The sequence below is a fragment of the Diadema antillarum genome, unplaced genomic scaffold, assembly GCF_040938485.1.
Source record: "Diadema antillarum isolate AM-2024a unplaced genomic scaffold, OU_Dant_1.0 seq00000423_RagTag, whole genome shotgun sequence".
Lineage (NCBI taxonomy): Eukaryota > Metazoa > Echinodermata > Echinoidea > Diadematoida > Diadematidae > Diadema > Diadema antillarum.
The window spans coordinates 1,667,501-1,685,619 of NW_027271406.1; the positions used below are offsets into that span (position 1 = coordinate 1,667,501).

An 18,119-nucleotide genomic window follows, 5' to 3' on the forward strand; every position below is an offset into this window, starting at 1 on the left:
GATGCTTCTACACACTTTTCATATCATCTGATATATGCAAAGTTTGACTTGTTACCAGTTAATGTCTCCAGTATTCCAACAAATCACACCAGTCATTAAAATATTCAAATTTCAGACTGGAGAAAATTTCAGGTACAGCTAGTGCACTCCCCTTATGATGAACAAAGTTATAATGAAACTCTAGTTACAACGAAGTAAATATTCAGGACCCAACATTATCCACTCTGTTTTTTATTATTCATTGGTTTGGTTATGATGAAATTTTGATACAATAAAAGAAAACTGCCAGTTCTGAGGACTTCATTATAACGGAAGTTGACTGTAGTGTATCACCACCTCAACTAGTGCTCATATTGACTGCCACAGCTAATAATAATAAGAGTTGAATTCTAAAGATTTTTAATGTCAAATTCTACAAGCATCTCACCTCCGCTGCTCTGACAGGATGGAGTTCGTCACCATGGAAATTGATTGCCATTCCCATCTTGGATCCCGCCTCCAGTATCCTCCTGGTTTCTTCCACCTCAAAGATACCCTTGTCGCAAAAGACATCAATGTTCTCCACCTTCAGCTCCCCCTTCTCCATCAACTCTTTAATCCGCGGTAACTGAACATCGATGACATCTTGCGTAGCCTCCTCCACAGTCATACCCCTTTGGAAAGCAGCGTCAGACAGAGAAGAAGAATTAATTGGAAAGGTGGGGGGGGGGGCAGTGCACATAATTCACATGTTGTACCTTAAAACTCATTAGCTTATAGTTTGCATTATTAAAAATTCAAGCATTGAATTTTCACTGTATACCACTACTCATTCACATTAAGCAGTCACAATAATAATCTTCAAGACAGCACCAAATTTGTGGAATCAATAACTGTACCTCAATCAAGTAAGCTGCTGTTTTCTTTGCATGTCATGCAACTCAACCCTCAGCATCAGCAAGAAAAGAAAAAAAAGAAAACTGATACATATATGTCATGAATCTCAATGATTGGGCAAAGCCACTCACTTTGGAATGGCATGAGCCCCACAGTATGTGCTGGATATCTCGATAGGAAGCTCCCGTCTCGCTCTCTCCAGCACCCGTAGCATCTTGACCTCTGTGTCGACGTCCAGCCCATAGCCACTCTTGCACTCCACCGTCGTGGTGCCGCAGTGCAGCATGCTGGTCAGCCTGCTCCGGAGCAGCCCGTAGAGGTCATCCTCGGAGGCGCTGCGGGTGTGGTTGACAGTGAAGTGGATGCCACCTCCTGCCTTGTGCACATCCATGTAGGAGGCACCTGCCAGCTGTATTGCAGAAATATTCTCACATTATCAACCATTATTTCTTCTGACTATTAAAGCAGGACCATACTGTTTTTAATTTGACCTTGTAGCCACTGAACAATGTCTTTTATTTTGACAGCTGACAGAGAGTAAATAATGACTTTGATAATAATAATTGTAGCTTCTCCAACGTAAATAAGCTACAGGGAGGTTGATTCGAACGCACTCCTTCAATGAACAAACAGTCACAACAATAAGTGCAGTTCCAATCCGTTTAATCGTCGTTGAACGTAAACGTAGAACATCGTATAAAACATGGAATATACACGTGCTTGTTGGGTGTCATACATGGAATGAAGCGTGGATTGTAAACTTGAAGTGTAAACACGGAGTGGAATGTAGCGGAGTGGAGTGTATTGAAGCGTAATGTATTGGCGTGGAGTGGTTCGCTGAAATGCAATAAGAAGTTAAACATAATAAATGCAAGTTCAGCGTGTAATATACACTATATACAACATTTTGTACCAACATAAGTTGATGTTTACAATCGCTTAATATGTAACGTACATATTAACCATAAAGTTACTGATTTTAACTAATAAATGAAAAAGTATCACAGCATTGATACATGTCTGAGGTATATAACACTAATATATACAATGTTGCTTATAATTAGCTACGCACCTTGCAATCAAGTGCTTAATCCTGCAATTAACACGCACCTAAAACGAAACTAACTTTAATCCTGATTAAGCTACTGTGCGAACAACCCTCACTGCGGAGGAGAACTGTTCCTATGGCAACAGTATCTTTCTTGGACTTTCTACCACAACGCAGTGCACCGAACAACGAACCCCTGTGTGTGTATACTCCTTCCTGAATACATGTACCTAATTTCACTACGCATACATATACACTGACATACACAGTTAGGTTCATAGAAAGCTACAGACAAACTTTGAAACTTCTTAAAACTACTTCAAACTCTCATAAACATGGGATATAGATTGGAATATATCTACAATGAACATAATAGTGTATTCTACTATTAACATGTACAATTATGCAGTATTAACCCTAACTTAAGCAACAAACAAAGCCCTGCACTGGCCTATTCTCCTTCCGTCTCTCTCTCTCTCTCTCTCTCCACACTGGAGAGTATATACCAACACAGTGCAGGCATAATATTTACACACACAGAGTGCACTGACCGTCCGTGCACACATAACTAATGCAAACTTTCTTATGTTCCGATGAAATCTTACCAACCTTTTGGGGACTAATTCTCATTAATTACACTCAACATAATGCTACAATTAACATCAATAATGAAGATGACATATATTAAATTCAGTGTTTGACTCACCAATTGTTTGGCCTCTTGGTTTCCACAAATTCTTGGTGTAAAAGTTCCTAAACATGAAAGATGATGTTGGCCGTTGGACTTTCCTTTGTCTTAGTGATGTGGCTATGGTGAGGAGTTGGCATCTCCTACCAGCCTTGGGCTAATTTGCATGTTTGCCTAAAGTGTTATCCAATGAGCAAACTGTTGCTATGTGGACTTGGCCTTGCTAGGATTGGGCTTGACCAACTGTAGGCCTATTTCACTTTGAGGGGACTGTTACCAGGGGAGAAAAATGGGTCTTCTTTGCATAGATTTGCATAGACTCATAGTTTTAGTCTTTTCATTACAGACCCATCTCATTCATGCCGCAACATACCGGCCCCAATGAGCTATCTATCAATTTAGATCATTCCAAAATTTACTTAGCGGCATACATATTAAATCTGATTGCATTCATTCATTAATTCATACCTCGTTCACAGCGTGAATGAAACTCAATTAACCTTGTAGCATACAGAAATATAACAATCTCAAATACTATAATTCATAACGTAAGGACACTTCCATTCACTAGATCAATTACTGTAAGCGGTCAATTATTCTTTTGTCCTTCGTCTAGCAGGCAGAGTTTTACTACAGGTCTTAAAGTGCTTGTGGCCAACTCTCACCTCCACCTGTCTCACTCCACCATCCCTTCCTGGGAAAATCTCAACAACCCTCCCCAATGACCACTGTCCATGTGGAAGGTTGTCGGCCACGACCAAGACCAAGTCATCTTAATTACACAACGAAGGACGTAATTGTCCTATCACTACTTAACACATGCTTCAACATTATTTTACAAACTGTACATCACACAATGTTACATGAACAACTTGATAAACATAACAGATGTACCGTATGTTTACTGATGCTTATGTCAATTTACGAATCTCCTCGTGCCTCCAAAAGGCACAACTTTGAGATGGGTCTCCTGAAGCTTTTCAGACCCACCCGTACATCAACTTGCCTGACCCTACCAAGCTTATCAGGGTACGTGGCCACAATCCTACCTAGAGGCCACTGCCCACGAGGCGCACAGTCATCTGCGATCAGGACTAGATCATCTTGCATGAAGTTTCGTTTGGATTTTGTCCATTTCTGCCTCTGTTGGAGGAGAGGTAGATATTCTTTGACCCAACGTTTCCAAAACTGGTCTGCGAGGTACTGAACCTGACGCCATCTTCGTCGGGTGTAACAGTCATCCTTGGTAAATATTCCAGGGGGCAGGGATGGACTCTTCCTCAGCAGGAGTAGGTGATTGGGTGTAAGAGGTTCGTCGTCATGTGGGTCGGTATTCAGTTGCGTCAAGGGTCTGGCATTTAGAATGGCCTCTACCTCAGTCATGAACGTCATCAACGCCTCGTCTGTGATGAGCTGCTGGTTCAGGAGGCCTTCAAGAATCTTACGGACCGAACGTATTACACGCTCCCAAACTCCCCCCATATGGCTTGCTCCTGGAGGGTTGAATTGCCATTCCATTCCCCTTTGGCTTAGGAATCTTCCAATCTTACTGCTGTTCAGCGATGCAAGACTTTCTTTCAATTCCTTGTGTCCGCTTCTGAAGTTTGTTCCGTTGTCACTGAATATCTTTGCGGGGTAACCCCTACGGCTGATGAATCGTCTCAGAGCGAACACAAAGGAATCGGTATCCAAGGAGTGTGCTACCTCCAGATGCACTGCTCTTGAAGCAAGGCAGGTGAACACACATCCGTATCTTTTCACCTCACTGCGACCTCTCTTTACTCGGAATGGCCCGAAGAAGTCAACCCCTGTGTAGGTGAAAGGAGGTTTATCTGGAGTGACCCGTTCAGTAGGAAGGTCAGCCATGAGTTGTTGACCTCGCTGTGAGCTTCTCTTCTTGCACTGCAGACAATTTCCCAATACCTTGCGAACGGTAGCACCACCTCGGATTACCCAGTACTTTTCTCTGAGTGCAGTCCACGTCATGCCGGCGCCTGAGTGTCCAACATCGTGGTGGTAGTGGGAGACGAGCAAGGTAGTCACGTGGTGATCATGAGGGAGAATCAGTGGGTGTTTCAGATCATCTGAGAGCGGGGATTTTCCTAGTCTTCCTCCAACTCTCAGCACTCCTTCAACGTTGATGGGGTTTAATTTGTCTAGTGTGCTTGACTTTGGAGGTGTTCCTTTCTTTCCTTCACTTGTCATTTCTGCTGGAAAGGCTTTTCTCTGCACTCGCTTGATTATTTCCAGCTCTGCGTCTTCTAGCTCCTTTGCTGTGAAGTGTCCCGTTCTCACACTTCCTGCATCACCCTTGTGTCGCAGAAATGCCTTGTAGCGCAGTATCCACGCGAAAGCCCTCTTGAGTTTGTTCCATGAAGAGAACCTGGTTAACAGCTCCTCTAGGCTGTCAGTTGACGTCACTGCATTCACGTTAGCCTTCTTCACCTCCACATCATCTTGTGGGATGTCCTGCAGAACCTCTGGAGGGGTTGGCCAATTTTCTTCCTCTTGCCACAGGAAGTTCGGACCCTTCAGCCAACGTGGATTTTTCACCATCTCCGTTGCTGTCATGCCACGGGATCCATCATCAGCTGGATTGGATGCTGTGTCCACGTGACGCCATTGTGATGGTGTGGACGCGTTGTGAATTTTAGCAACACGATTTGCCACGAAGGTTTTAAATCGTCTGCTCTCATTCCGGATGTACTGTAACACCGACGTCGAGTCAGTCCAGTATGTTGTGTCCGTGACCTCAATTTCCAATTCGTCCTTGATGAATCGATCCACGGTCACTGCCAGGACAGCCGCCATCAACTCTAGTCTTGGGATGGAAACAGACTTCGAAGGTGCCAGTCTGGATTTCCCCATGAGGAAAGAACAGTGCACCTTCCCTGTGATGTCTGTCAGACGTAGGTAAGCTACCGATGCATAGCCTAGTTCTGATGCATCGCAGAAGTGATGAAGCTGTGCTGATGCGATTTCCTGGAAATCTCCCGGCTTGACACATCTTGGTATCTTGAGGCCAGTCAGTTTGGGGAGATCCTGCATCCAGTTTCTCCATTCCCTCTGTTCCTCTTCAGAGATTGGTTCATCCCATGATAGGCCTCGTCTACATAGTCGCTGAATCAGCACTTTAGCTGTGAGGACAAAGGGTGCTACGAATCCTAGCGGGTCGTAGAGGGAGCTCGTAATGGAAAGGATGCCACGTCTTGTTGCAGGCTTCTCCTTCATGCTGACCTTGAATCCAAAGGCATCTATTTCAACACTCCACAGGATGCCCAGCGTGCGCTCTTCAGGCAACTCATCAAGTTCAAGACTTGTCACCGATGCTGCCCTGTCGGATTCGGGTATCGCCGCCAGAACGTCACGGTCGTTGCTCAGCCACTTTGTGAGCCGGAAACCACCCTCTTGTAGCAGCTTCTTCAGATCTTCCACCAGTTTCATGGCTGCCTCTTTGTCCTTCACCGACTTCAAACAGTCGTCGACGTAGAAGTTTTTCCGTACTGTGTCGACTACAGTCTGGTCGTACTCTCCCTGGTGGTCTTCAGCAGTCTTTTGAAGTGCAAATCCAGCACAGCTGGGTGAGGACGTTGCACCAAACAGGTGCACCTTCATCCTGTACTCCTCTGGTTCTGATGAAAGATCTCCATTTTCCCACCAGAGGAAACGTAACGCGTCACAGTCTCGTTTTGGGACCTTCACTTGGTGGAACATGGCTTCCACGTCGCTCACCACTGCAATCGGTTCTTGTCTGAATCGCAGCAGTACTCCCACCAGGTTGTTCGTGAGGTCCGGTCCTTGTAAGAGTTCGTCATTGAGAGAGGTACCCTGGCATTTTGCTGCACAGTCAAAGACAACCCTGACCTTTTCAGGCTTCTGTGGATGAACCACTGCATGATGTGGGAGGTACCATATACCCGATGTACGTTCCTCAGTGTTCTTCCCTGACTGCTGGTTTTCTTGTTTCTGAGTCGGCACCTTTTCTGCGTACCCCTTCGTAACGTAGTCTTCGACGGTTGCTGTATACTTCGAGTGGAGCATGTCGTCCTTTTCAAGTTTTTTCTTTAGGTACCGAAGTCTCGCTTGTGCCAGATGTCGGTTATTTGGCAAACTTGGGGGATAGTGGCGCCATGGCAGACCAACCTCGTGATGACCGTCAACGATAGTAGCACTTTCCTTCATGATCTGCAGTGCGCGTCGGTCTTCAACAGAGTCGGCTGTCTTCTCGTCAACCAAGTATCCTCCATAATCTGACTCCCAGAACCGCTTGAGTTGATTCTGGAGAGGATCTTCAAGAGAGGTGAAGTTGACGCTTGCTGAAGATCGTTCCCCTGTTGATGTTGGTCCCATCAGCGTCCATCCTAGGGGGCACCGTATGGCGTAGGGTTCCTTCCTCTTACCCCTTCTTTGCTCCATAACCCAGAATGCTTCTGGGGTGTCCCCACCGATTAGGAGCTTGATCTCTCTTTGGTCAATGGAAGGGAAGGTTATTCCCCTCAGATGATCCCATCTCCTGATACTTTCTTTGTTGGGGATAAGGCTGTTTGAGATGGGTAACGTATCCACTGTCCAGACACGTGGGAGATCAATTTCTTCTTTGCCATCAAGACCTTGGACGGTGAAGCCCACTTCCAGGCCGTCCTTCTGGGTGTGAGCTCCGTTGACTGTCATCAACTCAAACTTTCTCCTTTTCCCCTTGAGTCCAAGCTCGTCAACCAGGCTTGCATCGCATAGGGACACGTCGCTTCCCTCATCAAGCAGTGCCCATGTCTCCACCATCTTGACACCGGCATGGATTCTGACTGGCACAACCCGTAAGCACACTTTGAGATGTGTGGACTTGCCGCTGTTTGAGTAATTGTTACCCTTTGATTCATCAGCTTGCTTTGGTTGGTCACCGGCCCCAGTTATCACACGCTCCTCCGATGATTTGGCACCTTGATTTGTCACTGTGCTCGATTTCTGCCCTTGTGGCCCTTCATGACTGCTCCTTGAGGCGTGGAAATGAAGGAGGGTGTGGTGCTTCCACTTACAGCCTTCGACCTTACAGTTGCTGTCCTGCCTGCACTCCCTGGCCAGGTGGCCTGGCTTGAAGCAGTTGTCACACAGCCTTGCCTGTCGTATCACCTTCAACCTTTCATTGCGGGACATTTGCTTGAAGCGCTGGCATGATGTCAAGCTGTGTGACTGAGAACAGCATGTGCACCTCCACTGGGATGTTTGTTTTGGTGATTGCCCTTGCGTGGTTAGCGTTGTTCGTTTGACACTACTCGCGAACTTCTTGCCATCCTTGGGGGTAGTCGTCTTGCCCTTGCCTATGTTCTGACCAAACATGTTTGAGGAGAGCTGGGCACACTCTTCGATGTAATCAGCCATCATCGAGAAGGTCGGTGACACCCGCTGCTTCATCATGGTGTGTGCTCGTTTTGCCCACTCTGCCTGCATGTGCATAGGAAGGAGCTGTTGGATCCGCAGCAGGTTATCCGAGCTGTCCATATCAGCCCGAAATCCCATACGCGACAAGACCATCTCACATCGCCGCATGGCCCTGGTAAGGTCCCACAGAGCAGCTCCATCGTTGGGTCTTATTTGCTGACGACTCAGCACTTTCCTCATGTGGGCAGTGGTCACCAGGAAGGGCTGCCCGAACTGGTCATGAAGGATTTCTCTGGCCTTTCTGTACCCCTCTGGACCTAGAAATGTGCAATTCTCAATGCTATCTCTGGCCTTCCCTGCACAGAACTGTATTAGGTACATCAACTTCACTTTATCATCAACTGGTTTGCACTCAATAGTAGCCTCGAACTTGTTAATGAAACTACAATATTCTAATGGATTACCATCAAATTGTGTCAGGTCAGACTTGGGCATGTTCATGGCCAGATCAACAGCTGAGAAAATATCAGGCAATGTAGAATTATTCACGTTAGCGTTTACAGGGGTTGGGCTCACATCAACATTTACACGGGCATTTGATTGATCATTCGCATTCCAAACAGGGGCATTAGGATTTAATTTCTTCTTTACATCTACGTTACGTACACTACGTACTATGGAGGCACTCACCTCACTGGCACAATTACCTTCAATTTCTTCTTGAAGTAACTGAGCCTCTACTTGCGCCTGTTGCATTTCATTTGCCACCTCTACAGCAGCAAGTTCTTGCTCAAGCTTCATTTGAGCAATCTTGAGTTCTTGTGTCCTTTTCATTTGTTCGAGCTTAAGTTTCGCGACTTCAGCCTTGATCTTAGCATCCCTCAGTCTGGCACTGGATGTGGTGCTTGTCGAGCGCCGTGATGACCTACTGCTCCTGGTCGCGGAAGACTGCAGCGACGCGTTGTCGTCATCGTCATCCCCGCCTTTGTCCAGGTGCGTCGTCTCCCGCACGCTCTCCTTGGCCTTCGCCATCCAGCTCGCCAGCCTGACGTCAAACTCTTCCTTGTTCCTCTGCCTGGATTGGAATTCCTCCAGCGCAGATTCTGCTTCCTGGCCAGTTAGCCGTGCATGATACTCCCCAAAGCGTTCTTTATACGATTTGAAAGTGTCATCTAACTGGCCAGCCTTATTTACAACGGCCTCATAATTGTCCGTGCTTAACATACAGCTTTCCAGTTCCTTGAACTTTCTTGTAAGGCTGCCAGCATAAGCACGGCACGACTGCTTGAGGGTCGTGACATCATCATCACCTTGGTCGTCAGTTTGTGGAAGTCGCTCTGTATTGGTTGTCATATTGCGAATTCAGTTCTCTCTTCACGCGAAGTAAACACAATTCGCGAGCTTTAGAACAAGAAATCACAAACTAGAGTCCCCAATTGCGAACTAATGTAGCTTCTCCAACGTAAATAAGCTACAGGGAGGTTGATTCGAACGCACTCCTTCAATGAACAAACAGTCACAACAATAAGTGCAGTTCCAATCCGTTTAATCGTCGTTGAACGTAAACGTAGAACATCGTATAAAACATGGAATATACACGTGCTTGTTGGGTGTCATACATGGAATGAAGCGTGGATTGTAAACTTGAAGTGTAAACACGGAGTGGAATGTAGCGGAGTGGAGTGTATTGAAGCGTAATGTATTGGCGTGGAGTGGTTCGCTGAAATGCAATAAGAAGTTAAACATAATAAATGCAAGTTCAGCGTGTAATATACACTATATACAACATTTTGTACCAACATAAGTTGATGTTTACAATCGCTTAATATGTAACGTACATATTAACCATAAAGTTACTGATTTTAACTAATAAATGAAAAAGTATCACAGCATTGATACATGTCTGAGGTATATAACACTAATATATACAATGTTGCTTATAATTAGCTACGCACCTTGCAATCAAGTGCTTAATCCTGCAATTAACACGCACCTAAAACGAAACTAACTTTAATCCTGATTAAGCTACTGTGCGAACAACCCTCACTGCGGAGGAGAACTGTTCCTATGGCAACAGTATCTTTCTTGGACTTTCTACCACAACGCAGTGCACCGAACAACGAACCCCTGTGTGTGTATACTCCTTCCTGAATACATGTACCTAATTTCACTACGCATACATATACACTGACATACACAGTTAGGTTCATAGAAAGCTACAGACAAACTTTGAAACTTCTTAAAACTACTTCAAACTCTCATAAACATGGGATATAGATTGGAATATATCTACAATGAACATAATAGTGTATTCTACTATTAACATGTACAATTATGCAGTATTAACCCTAACTTAAGCAACAAACAAAGCCCTGCACTGGCCTATTCTCCTTCCGTCTCTCTCTCTCTCTCTCTCTCCACACTGGAGAGTATATACCAACACAGTGCAGGCATAATATTTACACACACAGAGTGCACTGACCGTCCGTGCACACATAACTAATGCAAACTTTCTTATGTTCCGATGAAATCTTACCAACCTTTTGGGGACTAATTCTCATTAATTACACTCAACATAATGCTACAATTAACATCAATAATGAAGATGACATATATTAAATTCAGTGTTTGACTCACCAATTGTTTGGCCTCTTGGTTTCCACAAATTCTTGGTGTAAAAGTTCCTAAACATGAAAGATGATGTTGGCCGTTGGACTTTCCTTTGTCTTAGTGATGTGGCTATGGTGAGGAGTTGGCATCTCCTACCAGCCTTGGGCTAATTTGCATGTTTGCCTAAAGTGTTATCCAATGAGCAAACTGTTGCTATGTGGACTTGGCCTTGCTAGGATTGGGCTTGACCAACTGTAGGCCTATTTCACTTTGAGGGGACTGTTACCAGGGGAGAAAAATGGGTCTTCTTTGCATAGATTTGCATAGACTCATAGTTTTAGTCTTTTCATTACAGACCCATCTCATTCATGCCGCAACAATAATACTGATAATAATGCCAGTCATACAACAATACATTCAAACAACAACTATATAATGTTGATCATCTGTGCAGACATTGCTTGTATAGAGCATCATAATACGACTAGTCATTGGAGGGGGTGGGGGAGGTTGTTGTTGTTGTTAGTGTATTTAGTGTTTGTCAGAGGGACAATCACACTTAATCCTAAAAACGTTCTCCTCATCAATTGAGCGGCTAGTGCTTTAGGTATGAAATTTTACCTTCATGGCAAACTCATGAACTCTGTCTCCTGCCCACACAGGATGAGTGTGACCATCAATCAGTCCTGCAGATGAGACAAGAAACCTTGATGACTTTATTCCACAAACATTCACAGATTATATTTCCCATGATAACATTTCCAACAACTTTGTTTCGGAGTTTACCATAAAGATATGTGACCCGCTACAACAAAAGGATCCTAAAGTCGCTGACGACGGAGCCGAGAAAATCGAGTTTGAAGTCACCTCATCAAAATTGGTCAAAACAATCGGATTTCTGTTTTTGGCATAATTTTGTAGTCTAATATTTTGTCTATCATCTGCCGAAATTGCGAAGCTAAATGATCAAACGAAAGGCAAGAAATTGGCATCTTTCTGGGCCATGATTTTTTTACTTTCAACGTGACAGAAACGTGTCCGAAGATTTGGATTTAGCGCTGCAACTAGACTCCGCCCCTAGCAACGAGGGAGTGATCTTATTGGTCAGTGCATGGCATCCTGATTACAGATTGGTTGTGCGTAGACCGCCGGCACTAAGCTTGAATGAACATCACGGTCCATATCGCTAGGAGCATACCTTCTATTGTCAAGCGGTGAAAACTGTCTCGCCTCCCCTTGATCATGTTAGCGTCGGAAGGAAAACTTTCGTGGCGTTTTTCTCGAAACTCTGATTTCCTCACCCACTTGACATGCGCTAATAAAATAATCGATATCTCCATAACCGAGTACTTTTATGAGTTGTGCTGTATATGAAATTAAAGTAGAAGAGTAAGGGAATAATGTCATGTCATTTTCAGAAAATTGCTCTCCCCCGACTTTCGGATCCTTTTGTTGTAGCAGGTCACATATAGCATTTACTTGTAACTCTGTTTAACAATCCCCTGTTTCTTTATTACATGTTACTTTGTAACATTGTTGTACTGATCTCATGTCATTAAATGTAATATGTATACTCAAATATTTCATTGCATCCTCAATTTGCTGGAGATGAAATAAAACTACTTAAACTTGAACATTCACTTTCTCTGATCTTTTGCAACATCTCCATCAGCCGAAAGAGTAATAGAGCAGCACACAAGTACAGTTTACATTGATGATGGTAATAATGATAATGAGACAGTTACTATCATTACTGCAACTAATGATAATTACCTACATGGTCATGAATATCATCATAATTTAGGATTGGCAATCGACTACTCTGAAAAGACAGAAAACATAACTATCAAGTTCTGAAGTTCAAAAGTCACATAACTTACCAGGGATAACACACATGTTAGAACAATCAACAGTCTGGTCAAACTGGCAGTCTCCATATTTGGACTGAATAACACTGCTGTGGCCCAGAGCAGCAATTTGACCCTCCCTTGAAAAGAAAAATGGTCAAAATGTGAAATGTTAAATTATGTTCAAATTTTGCATAGAAGAGTTGTGATGACAATAATTTTGTGCTGTTTATTTTTGTCGAGCTCTTCAGATGAATACTGATCATATTCCATGCTTTCAATTCTCTATGACACTGGTTCTCCCTTCCTACTCTAGTTCATGCTGGTAAATAATCATATGAGCCAACATTGAAACATGAACAATGTCTTTAAGTGGAGGAAGGGGAAAGATATTTCTCATCATAACAACAAGAATATTCCTTGTTATGCAACAAGGTATCACTGGAAAGGTTTTATGTTGCACAATGTAATGAGGGACTTCCTAAATCAAATGGCACTTTAACCCGTTTTGCAAATGATCTCTTCATATGTACACAAATAAAAGATTGCAGTGTGACAGCAAAGTTAATAACGAATCTATTAACAAACTCTACCTGTCCACGATGACATCCACACCATCATCTCCATCCTGCTGAATGACTGCCACCTTCTTCATGGCTTCCCCAACCAGGCAGGATTCACCTTCACTGCACACCTGCACTACCTGCCTCGCATTTCTCAGACACAGTTTGAAGCTGGCCATGCTCTCTTCCTTTCCTCTGCCTCACAGTACGACCTGATGAAAGAGCGAGAGATCAGTTCTAATTTCAGTTATCTACTTGTATGCAAGTTGTATCCTACTGCAGGGGGCTGTGGAACCGAGGGGAGGGGGCATTGATCCTTGCCCCAACTACTAGCACAACATTGACACACCCCGCCCCCCCCCCCCCCCTTGCACACACACTAAAAAAAAAATTTAAAAAAAAGCAAAAACATTTCACAGCCCCTGTACTGTAGACATACCACACTGACATAAAAACACACTGATGTCATTGACATTATAGAGGAAGTGTGATAAATTCTGTTAATCTTCCATTCAACCCAGCTACACCAGCACTACACAGGACGAGATGAACCACAGAACTCTACACTACTCTCTGTGTGTAGAGACGAGTTCTGTGAGATGAACACTGGACTGTAAACCACCATGATAGCTTATGTAAAGCATGGACTCTGTACAAAGCTTGTTACATTTTGGTACATGTACAACATACTGTACATGTAGATTCCGGGCCAAGGGATGGGACCAACAAAGGCAAAAGCCACTGTAGCTGTGATTTTGAATGCTTGAATAATGGGCCTTGTCAACAGCGAGAATTAAGGCCTTGTCAAAAGGCCATACTGCACTCCGTCTAGTACATGTGCACAGGTTTCAAATCTGTTGAACGGAGCAGTTTTCGTTCTCACAGATTCCTCTTGACCGAATCATTTAAAGTCATCAATTTGGACAGAAAGGGTCTACTAGGGTCCTCGAACCAAATGATCCCAGGTGAGTGTTGTCAACAATTGAACTACATCGGTATGTATTCAAATTGAACCAATTGTAGTGCTTAAATTGGAATTTAGGGGCGATAATACCTCGTACAAGATCCCGAATCCCACATCCCTCAGCCTGAACACTTCGCGTTCGGGCTGGTCTCAGCTAGGTATCGATACATGTAGGTAGGTTACTACTACTAGGTCTAGGTAGGTTGGCCATTGGTAAAATTAAAAATGATCTTCTCTGCCAGTTTTATCCCAAAACTCAAAGCTTATGCAATCACAGACATATTAGTACGGGTAAACTCACATAAGCTCCTAGGATACAGCGTGCATAGCCCTGCTGGTGAACCCCAGGGCCCTGCCCTGCCCTGGTCTGGGCCATGGCCCATGGCATGGGAGCCATGTCCTGGACAGCCAAGGCCAAGCCAACCGTATCTTGCAGTTTTTTCTACTCCCTGCACCCCGCCCGAGGCCCGAATAAGAGCTTTTGCATTTGTCCACACATTTAAACTCTATCTTTCTTACATCTAAATGTTACAATTGTCTGACTGTCGCCTACACTACAACTACTACTCGTTCTCGACTCTACTAGACCTACAATTAACAAACCCAAGTCAACGTGGTCAAGTGTGTGATATATATCCAATCCGAAATATAAGTCATTATATAGGTCATTAATAATACTAGACAATACAATAGAACTACTAGATCTAGTACTAAGTTAGAGGTCTACCGTTAGATCTAGGTGCCTACTAGTACTAGTAGTACTACTTATTTTATACTAGAAAAAGAGTAGAATATAAATCCAATGTCAATGTAGAATCTACCACAGTACCAGGGTATTGTCTATGACTCCATTAATTACACTTTGTGATACGATAGTTTAACCCCGGAGCGCTCCTTATACAGTTTAAATACTTCGCGTCGGGGCTGGTCGCAGTTTACAGTTAAGAGTCTAGTATTTGATAGTCAAAGATTTATCTACACATTCTACAGTAAACTTTACACTCTCAACTAACTGCGACCAGCAGCCCCATACGCAAATACGCTATGCGTATATCCTATTATGGGGCTGCTGGTCGGTTAACTAACCCCGGCGCGGCGCGGGGTGCTGTACGTACTATTTGGGGTCGCTGCTGCGGCGGTTAACTCTCAACCAGCCCCTTAGGAAGATGCAGAATGAAGGGTAATCTACCTGACCTCGCTCTAAAACTCAGGAAAGTCAAGTTCTTGCTTGGGCTAGCAAGAAAGAAGGGCACTGTTGACAGTATAGCAGCAGTGATGATCCCTGTTCCTGGAGCTCTCTGTGGCAGTGTTTTCTGATACCTTGGTGGTACAGGCAGGCGCTTTCCAGGCTTCCAGCCCCTAGCAGTGCAGTGCATGCAGTGGCCGTGGAATGGTGGTAGGTTTTTGTGTACGTAAACACCATCTGCATTGCACAGTATCGCACGTAGCACGTGGTCGAGCTTCCACCACTCACTGACCTCAGTGGCTTCCACACCCACGTTCCACCCACCGCACCGAACTCGAGTTTCGAGTTTCGAGTTCGGTGGTTCCATCCACCAAGGGTAATACCGGTACACTGTACACTCACGAAAAAAAGAAAAAAAACACTTTTTCGAGTTCATAATTTTCATAGAAGATTTTTTTTTTTTAAATAATGAAAATCAATGTATTATAGTTATACCATATTAAAGCCTATCAACCTATAGGTCAGTATAAAGGGAAAATTTACGCATAAGTGAACACATTTGTTTTTGTCCTTCAGGGCACAAAAGTAAAAATCGCAAAAATTGACATATAGGCCTATTGTCTTTCATTTGCAAATTCCCTTGATAACAATGATAACAAAAGACCAGTTAACATAATGAGAGATATGAAAGAAATAGCAAAAATTAGTTTTTTGTTATCTTTATCTCTTTATTACCTTAAACAAAATCAAAATCAAAGTGGGAAACTTATGGGGGGATCTGTCAACTCAAACTTTAAATGACATACAGTGTAGGGAGTAGGGGCACAAAGATGATTAAATGAACAGAATATTTTTCTTTCATTCTTTCAATTTAGTAATTCAAGAATCCATCATGAGACAAATCCAAGAACCAAATATGATTTACAATTTTCCTAATTGAGAAACCAATTCGTGACAATCCTACCATTTTTGTTAATACTGCTTCTTCTCTCGTTTCATTTGAATTTGGATTTGACAAAAAAATTCTTCATTTTCCTCCTTTATTTTTAACCTTTATTGATCTTTAAAGATATCATAGAGATCATAGGTATATTTTTGCAACTGAATTCATGTTTTTTTTTGTGTGTGTGTGTGTTAAATCTGTCTTTTGTTCTTATTGTTACATAGAAGAGCATTTAGGCCTACGCATGAATTAATGATAACTTGTTCATTTTTGCAATTTTTACTTTTGAGCCTTAGAAGAGAAAAACAAAGATTTTCACTCATGCGTAAAGTTTCCCTTTTTATTGACTTACCAAGTTTAAAGCTAATCAAATTACCTTTCATAATAATTATGGTATATTCAATACATAACATTTAGCCGAAAATTCTAAGAGAAAACTTGAAAAAGTGAAGAGTTTGTTTGCAAAAACCGATAAGTCCATATTTGCCAAATGGAGATATTTGGGATTAAAGGTCAGGAAAAATAAAGAGAATAATAAGAAAATTGTTGCTTCTTTTGACCATAGCTTCAAATATCTAGTTTATATGTAGTGACCAATGTATCATTTAAAAGGTATTATTTTGTGCTTATTAAAGAGCCCGTACTTCAAAATCTTCAAAAATGGACTTATCGGTTTTTGCAAACAAACCCTTCAAGTGTTCACTTTCTTTTTTCTTTTTCTTTTTTGGTTTTTTACTGAGTGTATACCACATTCGAGGCAAGAGATATTAGCATTCAATCTACCTAGATCCAGATGATTATGTGACACAGTACTAGTAATGGTCAATAGGTAGATTATACAGTGAAAAAGAATTTTCATCTCTATATAGGTGGCTTCGCACCACACCCCCTTCTCGACTCCACCCAACTGGTATTCCTTACCGCGAATCACCAGTCTTCTGTCAGTCATGGAAAGAGTAGAGAAGTAGTTATAGGCAGAGGACCAAATACTAAAGTGTTCAAGATATATCGTCATTCGGGGTTGGAGAGTTTCGGTTGAGATGGGGCTTCAGGTTTCCAACTTTTTTTTTATGATGGGGGGGGGGGGGCAGGGGTATCATCCAAGGGGTGCAACCGAACCCCCATCCCGCCCTATCCCACCCCATCCCATCCCCCGCTTGCGAGCAGGTTGCACTTGAACAAATTTGAATCTACAATGTGGTTTGGTTTTAATAGTTTTGTTTCATTTCTTTTTTGCAACTGACTAACAAACTTTTTTAACTTTTTTATTTGTCCAAAATATGCTACCCAAAATGAGCAATAAATGCAAAATCTTCCTCGTGGAAGATCCTATTAACTACCCTCACCCCGCCCCCTCCCCATCCCCTTCACAAGGCAGGTGTTGCTCTGTCTCTCCTCTCTCTTTCGTTCGCTTTCGCGCGTTTACCCTACAGATTAAACATACCCCCCCCCCCCGAAAAACTCCTGTCTTAACTTCCACATTTTCAATCCCCATAAAAATCCAAATGACAAGCTTGTCTATCATACGTGAACAATCACAGTCTCTGAATAGAACAATTTGATTACTGCATAAAAATAAGTGCCGAATATTAGTTAAAAGGAGCAACCGATTCTGTTGCAAGGACTCGCATGTCTCTTTTCACTCATTAGTGAAAAGTAAGTTAACTAGTATAGTGTTAGTTTCTATCAAAACTTTTACATTTGTATCTGTATATCAGAATGATATCGATATAAAAGACTATAAAGCACGAGGAGGCCCACATTTCCCAAAGAGCTTGTAAAATTAGAATGAATAGTGAGAAAATCTCTTTGCTTTGAGGCTCATCAAAGAGATTTTCTCACCCAAGTTTAGCGCTGCAAAGGATTCAGGAGGAGCCCAGGAGGTGGAAACTTTCTGTGGGGGAGGCCCACCGAAAGGTAGGTGGGGAGGCGAGGCCACAGTGCAAATTGTAGAACGCCCTCATGTGACGCATTTTACTCTTGACGACGGGTGTCTTTCACACAAACAATTATTTCTG

General features: G+C 43.1%; 1 protein-coding gene across 1 annotated transcript in view; it reads right to left on the minus strand.

Moving 5' to 3' along the window:
- Positions 1-15,307, minus strand: part of LOC139732438 (probable imidazolonepropionase) — a 17,554-nt gene extending 2,247 nt beyond the window's left edge. Inside the window, exons 1-6 of the mRNA XM_071643297.1 lie at positions 15,162-15,307; positions 13,039-13,220; positions 12,479-12,585; positions 11,220-11,284; positions 1,008-1,285; positions 428-653 (exon numbers count right to left, since the gene is read on the minus strand). Coding sequence (XP_071499398.1) covers positions 428-653; positions 1,008-1,285; positions 11,220-11,284; positions 12,479-12,585; positions 13,039-13,187 — 825 coding nt within the window. The 5' untranslated portion in view covers positions 13,188-13,220; positions 15,162-15,307. The remainder of the gene's footprint in view (positions 1-427; positions 654-1,007; positions 1,286-11,219; positions 11,285-12,478; positions 12,586-13,038; positions 13,221-15,161) is intronic.
- Positions 15,308-18,119: the final 2,812 nt, after the last annotated feature.